This window comes from Tursiops truncatus, chromosome 8, assembly GCF_011762595.2.
Source record: "Tursiops truncatus isolate mTurTru1 chromosome 8, mTurTru1.mat.Y, whole genome shotgun sequence".
NCBI classification, from domain to species: domain Eukaryota; kingdom Metazoa; phylum Chordata; class Mammalia; order Artiodactyla; family Delphinidae; genus Tursiops; species Tursiops truncatus.
This window is the reverse complement of record NC_047041.1, coordinates 60,951,434-60,970,121: the sequence shown is the minus strand read 5'-3', so window position 1 is coordinate 60,970,121 and position 18,688 is coordinate 60,951,434. Positions and strand designations below refer to the sequence as shown.

Sequence of the window (18,688 nt, the reverse complement as noted above, 5' to 3'; positions counted from 1 at the left end):
GACTTGCAATGAGAAGCAGCTCTAGGCCTCTCACCGGTCGTAGTCCATGACCGCTATGGACAAGTAGATTTGGTCAATATTCTCGGGAGGGACGTCAAAGACTATGGCTTCGTTGTAAACAGGGTTCAGAGTGTTCCTCTTGGTGGACGTTTTCCTCTTCTTCAATCGTCTGCCATCAGACATCAATGAGACTTTCACGTAGGGATCTGTACAGACCATGAGAAGCAGAGGTACTGTGAGGATACATGCATATCTAGGCCAGCAGTTTCGTCACGGCAGACTTTCAAGGACCATGGTACGCAGAACCCCTTTACCTGCCTGTGGACTGGAGTGTGAGGATTTTAATTAACATGATGTCTGGGCAGGGACTGGAGTTGGGATAACTGAGTCATTCATTCAGGAAAAAGCACAGGACTCTCTCCCCTCAAAATGAGTGGAATTTAAAAATAGTGTGAAAACATGTTACCGAATTAGATTAGGATCCAGGACCTGCTTGGCTGTCACAGGAAGGGAAATGCAAAGCCATTTCCAAAGCATGGGGAAACAGGCTGCAGGACCTGACTTGCAGCCACCTCGGGGAATCTTTTTCTAAAAACTAGGTCTTTAGGAAAGGGACAAGCTAAATTCCTAGAGGACTGGGAAAACTTGGGGTGCGGGTGGGTTTCCTTCAGGGCAGGGGCCTCAAGCCCTAGAGCTGCCTGCAGTCGGGGTACAAAGGGAGAAGCAGTTCAGCGGGGAGAGAAAGGACACAGGCTTGCTTGTGGGGCCATGCTGGGAGGGGGTGACAGGTGGCAAGGCTGGACTCTGCTTCAGGTGGAACTTCCTTGGTTTCACCTCACTATTCTGCTCAGTGGGGAGTCCTTCTTGCTTCGCCTGCCTAACCACGTGCTGCTCTGACACCCATACACTGTCTGGGGCGACTTAGAGGGCCAGAAGAGGCCATATCTTTTTTTCTGCTTGAATAAAACACTGGCATCCAGGAAGCAAAATATACTGCATCTGTTGATTTCAGTGACCAAAAGCCAGTGAACTGGGGGTTTTGCGACCACATTTTGGGAGCCCCTGAAGAGGTGGCTTGTGAACTTGTATAAAAGGAACTGCATATCAGGGTATTTTCTGTTAGGGTTTAGAATTTAAGGCTACATGCTTGATTCACTGGAAAAACCAAACTGCATAGTTCACTGATGGACCTTTTATATAAGGATATTGGATATCAATCTTCTAAAAGCCTGAGGTGATGGTGATTGCTTGTATGTGAGGAAGGACCCAATTAGATAAGCTATATCAGCATGTGCAAACTGTAGGTCCAGTCCACAATTATGTGAAGGAGAAGACCTAAGAGAGAACAATGGTAATAATAATGAGAGCTAACACTGAGGAGCATTTAGTGTGTGCCAGGCACCGTTCTTAGGTGTCATATGTGCTAACTCACTTAATCCTGTAACGACCAAAAGAGCCAGATACTATTATTGTCCTCATTTTTACAGAGGGGGAATCTAAAGCCCAGAGAGATTAAGTGACTTGCCCAAGGTCACACAGCTATTAGGTCTAGGACTAGGATTAAATTTAGGCAGTTTGGTTCCAAAGTCCGTGCACTTTATTACTCTACTGGAAGCTTCATGAGGTGCTACATAAGAACATAGGAAGAAATCTGCATTTGAGCTTGTCCCACCTGATGCTCCCGTTATGTCCATTGCCTTTAAATTCCTTGCTTTTATAATGGTAATGGTCAGCCTGCCAGCCGTGGGAAGATAGCAGAGGGAAAACATCAGCTCTCCAAGATCCACGTTGTCCTGTTGACAGAACACAAACTGAAGCATTAGAAAGTGTCCTCAGCCTGGCGCACACAGAAGCAGGGCCAGGGCAGCATTGCAAGGGGCCGCACTGCTCCTTCCCTTCACGTAAACCATCAGATGAAGGAGACTAAATGACTGCACTTCGGGAGCACCCTCTCTAAGGAAGCACACTCATCTTTAAACGGCAGAGCTGTGGACACCATCCAGGGTTCTGCCCCTCTATCCAGCTACCTGCAGCCCTGCACAGCATCACACAGGTCCCACGGCCCACAGCAGCCCCCAGAGCAGAAGCCCCCAAAGCCTTAACTATCCCCTACAGAGCCCCCCGTGTGGCTCCACTCATATCCCCATCACATCCACTCAGAGCCCGCAGGACAAAGCTACACAAGAGCTGCCCCACAGTGCTGGGCTGCCCCACTGGCAGCCCAGACAGGCTCTGCACACAGCCCACCCACAGCCTCGTGCGCTCTCTCAGACAGGTCTCCGTACAGCCCCTTGGAGACTCCCAACCCCCATTTCCTACATAGCTTTTCCCCCACAGTTTTACCCACAGGCCTCACATAGCCCGCAAAGTCCTCCAGTCACCGTCCATGTGCATTCTTCCCCTATAGCTCCACACACCTCCCTACAGAGACCCCCCACCCCAAGTTTGCTGCAATACCTCCGTACACTCCTGCAAACACTCCCCATCCCAGCACGTGCACGCGCACGCACACACACACCCCTCCACCCACCAGAGCACCGCACGCAACCTGGTCACATGCAGCTTGTGCAGACCAGCACGTGGCTCCACTGGACCCTGCAAACACCTAGTCCCTACAGGGCTCTCGACGAAGACCCTGCAGCAGCCTGACAGTGGCAGCCCGTGACAGCCCTGGACACACCTGGACACCTGCCCAGCCCCTGCGCAGTCTCCAGGCAGGAAGAGAGAGGTGGGGACCCAGACCCCGCAGGCCCCCAACGCCTGACCCCCCTGGCTCCCACTTTGCTGCAGCTCTTGCCTTCTCTCGATGTGTCTCTAAGAAGCCCCATTTCCCTCTGCAGGGGAAAACATCTCCTGGGGTAGTGTGCAGTCATTCAAATAGGTCAGAAGACACAATTCTCTTTCTCCTTTTTAGCCCAGGGAAAGTATAACCAGAAAGGAAAAAAAAAAAAAGCCAGTTCATTTAGTTTCAATTTCTGTGATACCTGAGGTTATCGAGCTGGGTGTCTGTGTCTAATTAATACAGTTGCATACTGACAATGCTCTGGGGAGTCCGGTTTTTGCCCACAACATCCACAGCCTCCCCTCCCCTCCTTGATTCTCCAAGGATGCTACTATTTTTAGAAGCACAGATTGAGCTCTGTAAGGTCACCTCGCCCAACCTCCCTCCTTGACCGCTTCTGCAGGAGGATGAGGCGAAGGGAGTCTGTTTAGTCGCTAAGGCAGATGGATCGCTCTGTGTCCTCGAGCTCTCCCTGCTTCATGTAAATAAATGACCTCTCCTCGCAAGCATGCCAGGCTCTTCTGGTTCCTGGAGCCCTAATATCAACAGACCCAGGTAGCTGGGCCTTTTCCCCTGGGGTGGAGGTGTCACATGGGGCAGGTGCTGGACTGCTTTGTGCTCCTGGGTTCCCAACTGCAGGAGTAGGGTCTGCTGTTACTGAAGGCTCTGACCCAGCTTCCTGCTGGTGGCGAAGGAGAAACAGCAGGGACAGCTGTCCCCATAAATTATCTTTCCCCCTCTATACTCCCTGGCCTATTCCTTTGCCCTTGGACCTTTCCTGTGTGCCTTAAGCAGAAAGGCCCAGACACGTGTTCTTCTCAGAGGACTTTTCACTGCACCTGGCTCAAGCCCCCTCTCCTCTCATCCTGCCCTAATAATCTTGGTTTTACACAGTAAAACAGGAGCAACCAAAACCATGCCTAAGAAGCTTCATCATCATTTTTGCGGCATACATTTTCTGAGGGCCCACACCGCACAGGCTCTGTAGGGCTCAAGATGTGACGATGCAGTCCCTGCCCTCAAGACCAAGGCACATAACTGAATGTAACGTGTCAAGCTACTTTTGCCCTAAGTACATTTTTCCCCAACGTAAATTTCATTCATAAATATTTATATGATATTGCTGTTTGCTCACGAGTTAAAAGGAAAAAAAACTGCGCTTCAGATTTGGTCATATATTCAGAATATGAACTAGGGCAAAAGTCCACTTTCGTACTTAAAAAACCCTGAGCAAATTAAAGAAAGATTTATTAAGGGGAAAATGCTTGGTTTGATTTCCAAGTGTTTTAAAAATAAATCATTTAAAATTATCTAAATTATGAAGGTAAAAATGATAAAACTCAAATACAAAAGTTTTTAAGTATAATCGTAAAATATGTCCTTTTCTTATGTACATACCACCTAAGTCACGCCTTTCCCCAGAGTAACACTGTGGATAATCACGCACATTTTCCTTTTCATCCATCATCCATCCGTCCATTCATTTATTCACTTATTCTTCTAACATTTGCTGTGGTTGTGGCTGCCGAACACTGCTCTCGTCCAGGTGCTGAGAGCTGTTTTTGCCGTGGTGAACAACAGATGTGGTCCCCTGAGAAGTGATGGACTTGCTGGGATACGGAACAGAAGCTGACGGCACCTAATTCAGCTGATGCTGATTTGGGGTGAAGGATCTGTAGATATGGATGTTTATAAACATTCCTTAATTCAGTGGTTCTCAACCAGGAGCAATTTTGCTCCCCTAGGGCACATTTGGCATTATTTATAATTGTCACAACTGGGGAGGCAGTTGTGTTACTGACGTCTCGTAGGTAGAGTCCAGGGATGCTGCTAAACATCTTACAATGCACAGGGAAGCCCCTCACTACAATGAATTATCTGGTCCAAAATGTCAATAGTGCCAAGGTTGAGAAACTCTGTCTTATACAGAGGTGCTTGTATTGTTAGTAAAAATTTTTCCAGAATGCTGATAAAAGTCAAATACGAAAGAGTCGTGGAGTGTTTGGCTTCTTTTCCAGCTTGACAGAAATTAGATATGCAGAGGTGCCCTGGGGGGTACAAGGGGAAGGAAAATGTCACACAAAGAAATGCTTCATTTGCTCCTGCTTTGTGTGGCCAAGTTCCATATTGTTGGCAAGATATATATATAGGGAATTTATAGCAAGTGTGTGTGTGTGAATTCTCTACCTGCCAATCTGTAAACTCTTTCTGTGGCATGTTTGCCTGTAGTGGTCTACGATAGCTCTATTTTTCGTCTAACTAGCACACTTTTGCTTTCCTGTTCTTGGGTTCTTCTGGTGAAGTCCTTCCTAGTTCCATGAAGTTCTGGAAGGGCTGCTGCAGGAATTCAGACTGACCAAAATATTCATGCCCCTGTCCACTATTGTCTGTTCAGGGGTGAGTATGTAACCCAAGCAGGGAGATTTAGTCTTCCCTGGGACTGAAAACATCAATATTGAGAAAGAGAAATTTTAATTTTATTGGGGTTATTCACTGGAAAGATATGAAATTAGAATTGTTGTAAGGTTCTTGTACTGTATATACTATAAGTAGTAATAATATCACTTTAAGTTAGGCTGTGTATATTAAAGACATATACTATAAACCCAAAAGAAATGACTAAAATAATACAAGGATTTATAGTTAATAAGCCAACAAAAGAGATAAGATACATGCTTTAAAAATATTAAGTTGATCCAAAAGAAGGCAGAAAAAACTGAAAAGGGAATAAGACCAGAAGAGACAAATACGATAGAAATAGAAAACAAATAGTAAGCTGGTAAATTTCAACTCAACTATTCCAATAATTACATTAAATATAAAAGATCTAAGCATCAAAGTAAAAGCAAAGATTAATTCAATAAAATAGCAAGACCCAATATTATGCTCTCTACAAGACATTTAAATACAAAGATATAAGTATATTAAAAGTAAAAGAATAAAAAAAGATACGCTACACTAACACTAATAAAAAGAAATCTGCAGTGGTTAAATTAATATCACACAAAGTATAGGTAAGAGCAATGAATATTACCAGGGACAAAAAGGGTCATTTCACTATGATAAAGGGGTCAATTCATCAAAAGCACATAACAATTCTAAATATTTATGTACTTTATAGCATATTGTCAGAATACATAAAGCAAAAACGGATAGAATTGTGAGGATAAACAAGTTGTAGTCAGAGATTTGAATACTTGAACAATACTATCAACTAACTTGGCCTAATTAGGGGCATTAAAGAAACACCCTACCAAACAGCAATAGAATACACATTCTTTTCAAGTGTACCCAGAACACGGAACAAGATAGACCGTATTACGGGCCACAAAACAAGTCTCAATTAAATATGAGAAGATTCAAAGTATATTTTCTGGTTGCAATGGAAATGAATTAGAAATCAATAACAAAAAGATATCTGCAAAATCTCTAAATATTTGGGAACTAAGTAACTTCTAAATAACCCATGGATCAAAAGGGAAATCAAAAGAGAAATTACAAAGTATTTCGAACTAAACTGAAATGAAAAAACAACAAAAATTTGTGGATACAGCTAAAGCAGTACTCAGAGGGAAATTTATACCACTAAAAGGCTTATACTACACAAGGAGAAAAGTGTCAATTCACTGGCCACCGCTTCCACTTCAAGAAACCAGCAAATAAAAACAAATTAAAGGCAAAATAAGCAAAAGAAAGGAAATAATAAATATTAGATAGAATAATGTAAAGATGTATATTTTAAACCATAGAGTAGCCACCTAAAGAACCAGTAAGTACATGTAATAAGCCATTACTGGAGATAAACTGTAACCATAAAAATACTCAATTCAAAAAAAGGCAGGAAATAAAGAAGAAAAAAAGAAAGTACAGGTGGAACAAATAGAAAAGACAGATTTAAACACCACCATATTGATAATTACTTTAAATATATATACCTGATAACTTCAATTGAAAGGACATAAATTTTCTGATAGGATCATAAAGCAAGACCCAACTACATATGCTGTCAACAGGGAATCCACTTAAAATATGACAGGGGACTTCCCTGGTGGTGCAGTGGTTAAGACTCCACGCTCCCAGTGCAGGGGGCCCAGGTTCAATCCTTGGTCCAGGAAATAGAGCCCACATTCATGCCGCAACTAAGAGTTCGCACGCCACAACTAAGGAGCCTGGGAGCTGCAACTAAGGAGCCCGTCGGCCGCAACTAAGAAGCCCACATGCCCAACTAAGGAGCTGGTGAGCCACGACTAAGGAGCCTGCCTGCTGCAACTAAGACCCGGTGCAGCCAAATAAATAAATTAACTAAAAAATATATCACGACAAAGATAGGTTTAAAGGAGGAAAAAATTAGGCCATGTAAACGAAGCTGGAGTGGATATATTAATATCAAGAAGATTTCAGAGCAAGGAATATTACCAGGGAGGAAGGGAATATTTCATTGACCAAGGCTAAAATCATCAAGAGGGCATAATCTTAAATGCATATGTTTCTAATAACAGAACTTCAAAATATATTAAACAAATCTGATGGAATTAAGAGGAGAAACAGGCAAACCCACAAGTGGAGTTAAGAGATTCCAACACTGTCTATCAGTAATTCATTGAACAAGGAAGCAGAAAAGAAGTAAGGATATAAAAGACTTTAACAGTATTATTGACCAACCTGACCTAACTGATATTTACTCTACCTATTAATACTCCATCAAACAACAGCAAAATGCACATTCTTTTCAAATACACACTAAACATTCAGCAAGAGAAATCATATTCTGGGTCATTAAAAAATTCTCATTAAATCCAAAATGAATGAAATCATAAAATTAAACAATACTCTTCTAAATTACCTATAGATCAAAGAAAAAAATCATAAGGGATATTAAAGATTTTTTTTTTTTTTTTTTGGCAGTACGCGGGCCTCTCACTGCTGCGGCCTCTCCCATTGCGGAGCACAGGCTCAGCGGCCATGGCTCACGGGCCCAGCCGCTCCGCGGCATGTGGGATTTTCCCGGACCGGGGCACGAACCCGTGTCCCCTGCATCGGCAGGCGGACTCTCAACCACTGCGCCACCAGGGAATCCCTTAAAGATTATTTTGAACCAAATGGTAGTGGTTACATGACTATATACATGTGACAAAACTTGTACACTTAAAATTTGTTAATTTTACTGTATGTAAATTAATGGGGATTAAAAATTCTGAAAAGACATTTTACAGAGGACTGTATTTTTGTCTTCTAGTTTTACTGTCCTGAATTCACAGAATATGTCTTGATGGTTTTAACTGCTGAAAAAATTATCCTATACTATTCCATTCATTTGTGCTCAAATATGTCTGAAAATAATGCCTAGGCTCTACTTGTAGGGGACATATTTCTATATGTCTATTAAATCAAGCTTGTTAATTTTGTATCCAAATCTTCTTCCTCTTGGAATTTATTATGATTTTGTCCTTTAAAATATGGTTTCTTCCCATTCTACTGTTTCACAGCCAAATTATTAGCAAACATTTAAACTATGGTTAAAATATTTATTTCTCTGCTCACTGCAGTTTCATAAAACCCATGTCATCCCCCACTCTTAGATACATTTTTCATTTTCCTTGTGTATGTCCTTGAGTACTGTTTTTCCAGGGAGGGTTCACAGGTAGTTAAAGTAATCTTTATTATGCTCTTATTCTTTTATTATTTTTTTAATAAAATTATTTTTGGCTGTGTTGGGTCTTCGTTACTGCTCGCAGGCTTTCTCTAGTTGTGGCAAGCAGGGGCTACTCTTCGTTGCGGTGTGCGGGCTTTTCATTGCGGTGGCTTCTCTTGTTGCAGAGCACGGGCTCTAGGCATGTGGGCTTCAGTAGTTGTGGCACGTGGGCTCAGTAGTTGTGGCTCACGGGCTCTAGAGTGCAGACTCAGTAGTTGTGGTGCATGGGCTTAGTTGCTCCGTGGCATGTGGGATCTTCCTGGACCAGGGCTCGAACCCATGTCCCTGTATTGGCAGGCAGATTCTTGCCACCAGGGAAGTCCCTGTGCTCTAATTCTTAAAAGAAAGTTAGCTGGGAACAGAATTTAGGTTAAAATTATTTTACCTTAGAACCTTTTATTTTGTCACAATATATTCTAGTACTTCATGTTCCAGCTAGGGTGTTTGATGCCATTCTTTTGTACATTTTTTTCCCTCAAGGAGGTTTTAAGATTGTCTTTTTGTACTTTTACTTTGTACTTGTACCTTCCGAAATTTCCCCAAAAGGTATTGATATCTTGTTTTCACTGATTTTGCTTGGTCCTCAGTGATTGATGTTAATTGGAATTTGTTTTCTCTTGCTTTAATCTCTTTTTCTCCAGTGATCAGTTGATCTGTTTACTTTGGACCTTCTCTTTCATGATGTTGGTTTTCTAGGACATCCCTAATTGTCTTTATTTATAACTGAAGGGTCAAAGCAAAAGTCTTTTACAGCTCATCATTTTGTGAGGAGCCTCATGAAGCAGTGGAGGCAATCTCATATTTTCATCTGATATATATAACTGAACATTCTGAAGAATTATTCTTTAACACTACTTGCATGATATTAACATCGCCAAAATTATTGAACGTTGGTTTGTTTGTTTTGCAGTACATGGGCCTCTCACTGTTGTGGCCTCTCCCGCTGCGGAGCACAGGCTCCGGACGCGCAGGCTCAACGGCCATGGCTCACGGGCCCAGCCGCTCCGCAGCACGTGGGATCCTCCTGGACCGCGCCACGAACCCATGTCCCCTGCATTGGCAGGTGAACTCCCAACCACTGCGCCACCAGGGAAGCCCTGAACTTCGGTTTTATAGTAGGTTACAAAAGTTAGGCAAAGAGAATCATTATCAACAGACTTTTGATACCCCAGTCTCCTCAATATTTTCTAAGTACCACTGTACTGGGGGGTCCTCAAGACCACCCTCAGGTCTGATGATTCATGAGAAGGACGCACAGGACCCAAAAATGCTGTTCTACTCATAGTTACGGTTTATTACAATAAAAGGACACAGATTTAAATCAGCAAAGAAAAACAAATTACATAGGGTGGAGTCCAGGAGAAACCAGGCATGAGTTTCCAATTGCCCTTTTCCAGTGGAGTCACACAGATAGCACTTAGTTCTCCCAGCAGTGACGTGTGACAACATATACAAAGTATCACCAACCAGGGAAGCTCACCTAAACCTTGATGCCCAAGGTTCTTACTGTGCGCGGTACGGAGTACCCACATGACTAACCTTAGCTGGTCAGTCTTTACTCCCTTCATCAGAGGGGGATCAGCACAGCCCAGAGCCCTAGGTGAACAAAAACAAGTGTCCATCATAAATCACACCATTAGCAAAAAATATTTGGTGTGGTCCAAGGTCTGTTATACAAAGAACTCCTATCAGTCAGGATATTCTAAGGGCTTAGAGGTTATCTTTCAGTCAAGGACTAGTCCTTTCTTTGGAATGTGCAGGGTAGGGTTTAGGCACCCCAAGCTTACTGAGTCAATCCTTTACTATACATACACCATGCCCTTATTTCAGCTTGCCTTTTCACACACATTTTCCTGTACTGAAAAGGGGAGAAGTGGTTGTGGTCCATACACTTGTGTACCTAACCATCACACATTCTCACACAGAGGTCAACAGTTGATGTCATAGAAGACATCTGGAAGGAGGTTAGTTAACTGCAGGGCGTGGCAGAGATGTTAGATACGATGAGAGCTGACCGTAACTAAGCTAGAACTCTGTAATAAAAAGATAACTAGAGGGTTTCTATATGTTTGGAAACTAAAAAATACACTTCCAAATAAACCACCGTTCCAAATAAAAATCACAATGAAAATTAGAAATATATTGAACTGGATGATAATAAAAATTATACGTTTCAAAATATGTGGAATGCTGTGATATTGTGATTTATAACAAGAAATATATATATTTGGTTTTCTTCCTTTTTCCTGACACAGGGTTCCTGACACCCTTGTAAATTCCTAAGTGATAAGAGCACTAGGAGCATCTTTTGTTCCAGTGAGGCAACTGTCGGGGTGCTCCTTGATGGCGTCTGGATGGGAACTGGTCACCAAAAAGACCAAGCCATGATTAGAAGCTTGAAATTCTCAGTACCAGCCCCCATTCTCCAGAGATGGGAGAGGGCTGGAAATGAAGTTAATAATTGACCATGCCTACATGAGAAAGCCCCCATAAAATATCAAAAGTATTGGTTCCAAAGAGCTTCCAGGTTGGTGAACACATCCATATACCAGGAGGGTGACATACCCGCAACTCCATGGAGACAGAAGCTCCTGTGCTCAGGACCCTCCCAGACCTCACCCTACGTAGCATCTGTACCCTTTATCACATCTTTTAATAGACGGTAAAGCCAGTAAATGTTTCCCTGAGTTCTGTGAGCTGTTCTGGCAAATAATCGAATCCAAGGAGGAGGTCATGGGAACCTCTGATCTGTAGCCAAGTTGGACAGAAATTGTGGGTAACCTGGGGACCTGCTACTTGTGACTGGCATCTGAAACCAGGGGCAGTGTCATGGGACTGAGTCCTTAATAAGGTAGATAGTGTCAGAACTGCAGGACACCCAGCTGGTCTCGCAGAATTGCTTGGTATAGGAATAACCCCAACATGTTTGGTTTCAGAAGTGCTGTGAGTGCGGTAGCAGTATGAGAGTAAAAGAGAAACACACAGGACCCACACAAATCCTCAAAAATCAGATTAAGGGAAAAACCTTTTAGCTTTAAACACATAACCTGGAACAAAATAAGGCTGATTAACAGTGATCAAAGCATCTATCTAAAGAATTTGGAAAAAGAACAACAAATTAAACCCAAAGTAAGTAGAAGGAAGGAAATAATAAATTTAAGAGCAGAAATTAATGAAATAGAAAACAAATATATTAAAGAAAATCAACGAAGCCAAAAGTTACCTTTGGAAAGGCTAAATAAAAACTGCTAACCTTTGTTAAAACAGATAAAAAAGAGGGGGCAAGAGAGAAAAGGCAAAAATCACCATGTCATGGTTGAAATGCAACACATCTATGGATCTTCACTAAAAGCATTAAAAAGAGAATAAAAAGATTTTATAAGCAACTTTACGCCCACAGATGTTAAAAATTAGACACAATGTACACGTTTTTCAAAACACAAAACATAAAATCTATATGAGAAGAATTAAAGACTCCAAATTTCTATGGCTCATTAAAAAAATTGAATCTGTAATTAAACACCTCACCATAAAGAAAATTTATTTTTTGAAGATATCATATTTTGGGTACCAAAATTGGAGGTAGCCATTACAAGAAAGGCAAAATTACAGACCAATTTCACTCATGAAGTGAGATTTTTAAAAAACTGAACAAAATATTAGAAAACTGAATGCAGAAAAACATGAAAATGATAATATATTACTCGTATATGTTTTATCTCAAGTTCGTAAGGTTAATTTAACATATGAAGTTTTAAAAATATAACTGCCCATAGTAACATAATAAAGAGGAAAAGTCATATAATTATCTAAGTGAACGTAGAAAAATATGATAAAAATCAAGCATCTATTTACGATAAGAATTTTTAACAAACCAGATATGCAAGAGGAATTTGCTTATCTGATGGAAGGCCTCTAAAAACAAGGCTGCGGCACTGGTGTACGTACTGGCGAAATGTGAAAAGCTTCCCAGTTAACATAAGAAATAAGACACATTACTACTTCTATTCTACACTGTACTTGAGGTCCTAGCTAGGGAAGTAAGGTATGAAAAAGAAATAAAAGGTATAAAGTTTTGACATGAAGAATTCATTCTGTCATTTATTGTTAGATGATGCTCTGTGTAAAGAAAATTTTAAAAACCTGGGGAATTCCCTGGAGGTCCAGTGGTTAGGACTCTGCACTTTCACTGCCAAGGGCCTGGGTTCGATCCCTGGCCGGGGAACTAAGATCCCACAAGCCGTGCGGCGTGGCAAAAAAAAAAAAGAAAGAAAAGAAAAGAAAAGAAAAATTTAAAACCTACAGATAAATTATTAGGATTAATAAGCATGTTTCTTGATGATTGGTAGATTGATGGATATAACATAAGTAAAAAAAATAGATTTCATTTTTATATACCAGAAAAAACAGGTTAAAAAAAAACCAGAAAAAAACCCTCACTTAAAATAGCACCAGAAAACATCAAAACCTTGGAATAAATTTACCCCAAAATGTCCACTATTTCTTTATAGAAAAAAGATAAAACATTATTGAGTAAAGTTAAGGAAGGTCTAAATAAATGAAGAGATATACCATGTTCACAGATTGGAAGAACTCAATATTATACAGATATTCTCCAAACTGATCTACAGGCTAAATGTAATTCCAATCAGATTACAATTTGACAAACTGATTTTAAATTTAATTTGGACACGCAAAGTGCCTAGAGCAGTCAAGATTCTCTTGAAGAAGAACAAATTGGGAGATCTTACTCTACTGGATAGGAAAACTTAACTAGAATGCTACTGGCCTAGTGTAGTATTTGTGCAGGGCAAATAAACCCATGGAGTTGTATAGAGAGCTCAGAAACTGACTCATGCACGTATGGACACTTGTCTTATGTACCGATTCTCTTCATTTGCCTCTCCACCCACTCCCTGCTCTATGCCCTTAAAGGCTGTCCTCTACAGAAAGAAATAAAATCTGATGTATTTATGAAGAGACTTAAACCATCTGACAGAGTTTGGGACAAGTGACTGATAGGCACATGAACATACACACAGCAAATAAAACCAAGATAATTCATTTGTAGGTTCTTCATTCAACAAACATTGATGGAATGCAATTATCTGCCAGGTGCTCTTCAGGGTGCTGGGAAGCCATCAGAAAACCACAGGCAAAAGTCGTTTGCCATCGTGAGTCATATTTCTTATGTGTGAAGCTTGATAATGAGCAAAATAAATTATATACAGACACACACACGTATATATACACATACACACATACACATAAATACACATATAATAACACATGTATAATAAAATACAGAGAAGAAAAAAGTCGAGAAGAGGGATTAAGTAGTGTTGAGGAGTTAAATAAAATGTTAAGTGGGGAAGGCTTCACAAGAGAGTGCCTTTTTGAGTGAGGACCTGGAGAAACAAGGTGAGAAAGCCAGTATGCAGCTAACTGGAGAGATTCCACGCAGACCAAGGAGCAAGTGCAGATGCCCTGAGGTGGGAGTGTACCTGCTATGTCTGCGGAAGGGAAAGGAGATAGTGAGACAGGCAGAGAGTAACAATGGTCAGGTCATAGAGGTTGTGAGGGACCAGATCATTCGGGTTACCAAAAGAATTCTGGCTTATGCTCTGAGTGGGAATGGAAGTCATTCAAAGGACTGAAGCAGTAAAGTAGCACAATGTGACTAACAGGATCACTCCTGTGTTGAGAACAGACTGAGGGGACAAGGGCAGCAGCAGGGCCATCAGTTAGGAGATGACTGCAACGAACCTTGTGAGAGGTGATGTGGCTTGGTCCAGAGAAAGCAGTGGTGAGAGGTCATCAAATTTTGAAGATGAAACAACAGGATTTTCTAATAGATTAAATGACAGAAAGAGGATGATTCCAGTATATTTGGCCTGAGTTAACGAAAAGGTGGAACTGCCATTAACCCTCATTTCTAAATGGTGAGGGAGAAGGCACTGGGCTATGGGAGAGACCAAGAACTCAGTTCTGCATACGTTATATGTACAATCCAAATGGGGATGTCAGGTAGCCAATTAGATATGAGTATGGAGATCAGGGGGAAGAGGCAGGCTAGAGATACAAATGACCAACTCCTGGGGGAACAAAGAATGTAATCACACTACACGGCTCAGCTATAAACTAAGTTTATGCAATAATGATATAGATATGAATAACTATCTCTACAAATTTATGATATTACTATTTTGAGAAGATGGAGGAGGATAGAGTGTGTGTGTTTGTGCAGTGCACTTATGAGCTAAATCTTCAACTTCCACAATAAAATTAAATAGAAATCTAAAACTAAAATTAAATAAAATAGATCCTTGAAAAAATATAGAGGTATACTTTGCAAGAAACAGTTGAAAGTATGTGCTTGGAAGAGTGGGAATTGAGGCTGGGGGTATAAAACATAAAGAGGACTTGTTATTTAAAGGCCCTGAAACCTGGACATATAGTACAACAGAATGAAGCTGAGTTCAAGTCTTAGTGCCTCCCTAGTATTCATGCAACCTTAGATAAGCTACATAATTTCTCAGTTCTCTGCTCTCAGTTTCCTCATTTGGAAACTAGAATTAATACCTAAAGCCTAGGGCTGTTAAAAAGATTAACTGAGAAAACCTGCATCTGCAGTAAATACGAGGCGGCTATTATTACTACAATTGATTACATGTTTCTCACTCTCACTGGCCTCTGTACTCTTCCAGGGGAAGTGCCATTTATCCGTGTGTGTGTGTGTGTGTGTGTGTGTGTGTGTGTGTGTGTGTGTGTGTGTGTGTGTGTGTGTGTGTGTGTGTGTGTGTGTGTGTGTGTGTGTGTGTGTGTGTGTGTGTGTGTGTGTGTGTGTGTGTGTGTGTGTCTCTCTCCCCTAGTGGCTGACACTTAGATGTAGTTTAGTCAGTACTTCTTGAATTGATGCATAAATGAAGAGGAGCTGCAAGGGTTCTTGGACATCTGCTGCAGCCCCAGTAGCCTAGCTTCCTCGAGACTTTGGGTCAAATTTCCAGGAAGCCACCAAGGTATGGGACATTTGGTCACCACCCACCCTGATATTCCCCAGCACTACTGACTCACTGAGAAATCCTGTTCTCACAGAGTCTCTTATAAAAACAAAAACCCTTACAAGATAAAGCAGCAAGAAATCATTATTTATCAAGCGGAGAGGAAATCCCAGCTGCAGCATTTCCCTCAAGTGTCATTAATTCTCACTGTAACAATTACACTGATGGCCCAAACCTGGCCCACCTGTAACATGGGAGCTGGTAACGATTTGGTCATTCAGTTTTCCCAGAAACTCCAACTGTATTCCTGATGCTTGCCCCAGACATGACAAAATTGGCAAAAACACCTCTTTTCAGTGACAGATCCTACCAATAATTAGCATGCACTGTTAAAGTAACTGTTGATTGCACTTTATTTATAGATATTAACGTGATTAATTGCACTGGAAGTGTTCCTGGAGGATGACGCTCTCAGCGGGTGCTGGGGCACGAGTAAACCCCTCAGCCCTCACAGGGAACTGCGAGAGGACTGCCATCAGCTCACTCCTTTTCCTTTTCTGAATCACTCCCTCAAATGATTCTAGATCTAATTCCATAGGACTGGCCCTACGTTAGAAAGTATTACTCTGACTAATGATATGCTCAGCTAGGAATGGACAGGAGAATAACATCCCATACATGTAAAGCACTTTACGGCTCAACAAAAACATTCACATCACTATCTTATCTGATCTTACCCAGTTCCCTGGCTTAAAATGCCACTTTTGTATGGACAACTCCAACATTTATATCTTCATCCCAGCCTCTTCCCTGCATTATAAACTCATACACCCAAGTGCTTTCTTTAGATGTCTAGTTAATTGTCTAATAGGCATCTCAATCTTAGTATTTCAAAAATGGAGCTGATTTCCTTCTCCTACCCCCAGACTTCCTACCTGTCTTTTTCATCTCAGTTTGGTAAACACATCTTCCCAGAAGCTCCCCAAATCTGGTAGTCATCAAATTTACATTCCTCCTCTTCTCTTACCCTCCCACATCTGCAAGTCATGTTATTTTTCCCTTCAAAAATATCTAGAGTCTGTCCAATTTTCTCCATCTCTATGCTGCTACCCTATTCCAAAATACCATCACCCCTCTCATGTAACTCCTGCAGAACCATGAAGACAAAAGGAGAAGTGAGTCCATGAGTCAGGATGGCTGCTATGATATGCTCATATCATATGATGCTATATGGCTCACAGCTGCTCAAGCTGGAAGGAAGCCTCCCTGCTTGCTTACATATCTTCATGCTTCATGCCCTGCAACATGACTGAGTCTGGGACTCCCAGTCTGGACAGGTGCACTGGTGAGGACTCAGAGGACTGGTTCCACCTGTGGAGGGGACATCGTGCACAGTTCCTGACCTCCCCACATGATTGGGGCTTCCCCTCAGAGGCTTCTAAGAGTATGACCTAGGGGCTGGAGAGCTCCCACACAACTCTACTACACAAGAAGCCGGCGGCTGTATCCTAGAATGGCAAAGGCAGATAGCATTGATGATAATAATAACACAAAGAAGAGGGAATTTCCTGGCGGTCCAATGGTTAGGGCCCTGTGCTCTCACTGCTGAGGGCCCGGGGTTCAATCCCTGGTCGGGGAACTAAGATCCCACAAACCGTGCAGTGCAGCAAAAACAAACAAACAACAACAACAAAAACTACAAAGAAGAACTTAATGGTAATAAGAATGATAACGGCTCAATCTGAGCAACTTCTTTGCCTTCCTGTAAAAAAGAAGTGGCTCTGGCTGGTCTTGAATGACAGGACGGCTGGAGATCTGAGCGTTTCATATTTCAAAACACAACCCAACACAGCCAGGCAAGAAGTGGTGCCCTTGGCAGACACGCTCTTCTGTGACACACTCAGCCGACCACGTCTCACCGAGGGCTTTCTCGGTGCTCAGCTTTTCTTAGCACTAGACGGTAAAGGGAAAGCTTGGCGACTGGCTTGTGCCCCATAGGAACTGACCGCCTAGGACGACAGGCAGCGCTTCACCACAGGCTGTGGTCAGGGCCTTACCAGGCAAAGAGGAAGACCACAGACCCAAGAGTAGAGGGCTGTGCCCTCTTCCTGGGAAAGCAAGTTTGCTGCTCATCTCAGAAACGGTATCAGGATTAACTATTTTAAAAGTATTGTTCCGAAGGCCCTAAAAACATCATTGAGTCTTCATGGGTTCATTAAAAGCAGGTGATAATAGACTAACATCACTTCCTTTTTTGATTCGGGTTATTTGACTCACGTATCATGGCACTCTTGTAGGTGCAGTAAATGTGGACCTCGGCCCAGCATCTGGTCGGCTCCCTCCTGATCTCCTCATAGATGATCTGGATAAATTTAGGCCAGATGACAGTAAAACATGGCAAATTCATATCCAGTTGGACAACCATACGTAAAGGTGCCGACTGTGATTCCACAACTTGGGTATTACCCGGTTCTGTGACTTTATCAATAACTTAGAAGAAGACAGAATTTGAGCATGACACGTAGGCATAATGAGTGCACTGGACTCCAGAACCAAGATCCATAAAAATGCTGACAGGCAGGTGAGATGGCTACAGCCTAACGACATGTATCTATCAAGATCAATTATCTCAGTGCCTAAAAAGTCAACAGTGCAACCTCTGAAGCAGATGCAACCTAACACACGTGAAAGCAAAAGGCTTTATGGTTTAATCTTGTTTTGAATCAAAATGTGATGTAAATACCAGAAACTAATTTTGCTTTAGGCTGCATCAATAGAGATACAGTCTAGGGAGGGAGGTTATACACCAGCCACAGCACATCCGAAACCTGAATTCTGTTCTGGGCATCTCTATTTTAGAGATATGTAATCACCTGGAAGATGGTGAGAAGAGCGACCACCGTGGGAGGGGGTCAGGATTCCATGAGGAACGATGAGGAACTGTTAAGCTTTCAGGAAAAGATTCAAGAAAGATGAGATTCTTGTCAGCACATATTTGAAGTGGGGTCACAGAGAAGAGGGACTAAACTTGTTCTTAATGGTTGCAAGGTTTAGAACCAGGGCCAACAAGGGGAAGGCATAGGAAGACTTAGAATATTTTCCTCTATCACAGTCCACAGTCTGTTTGTCTCTGAAGGAGGCAAATTCCCTGTCTGTTCAGCTGGTGTCTCTGCTTTAGGGAGGAATGGAGTGGTTGGAAAACGTAAAGCCTTT

At 42.0% G+C, this 18,688-nt stretch overlaps 1 protein-coding gene across 1 annotated transcript in view; it reads right to left on the bottom strand.

Annotated features, from left to right (window-relative positions):
- The window catches only part of LOC101334013 (olfactomedin-like protein 1), a 386,099-nt gene that overhangs the window by 244,869 nt on the left and 122,542 nt on the right, over window positions 1–18,688 (bottom strand). The window contains exons 6-7 of the mRNA XM_073807906.1: window positions 1,673–1,793; window positions 35–206 (exon numbers count right to left, since the gene is read on the bottom strand). Coding sequence (XP_073664007.1) covers window positions 35–206; window positions 1,673–1,793 — 293 coding nt within the window. The remainder of the gene's footprint in view (window positions 1–34; window positions 207–1,672; window positions 1,794–18,688) is intronic.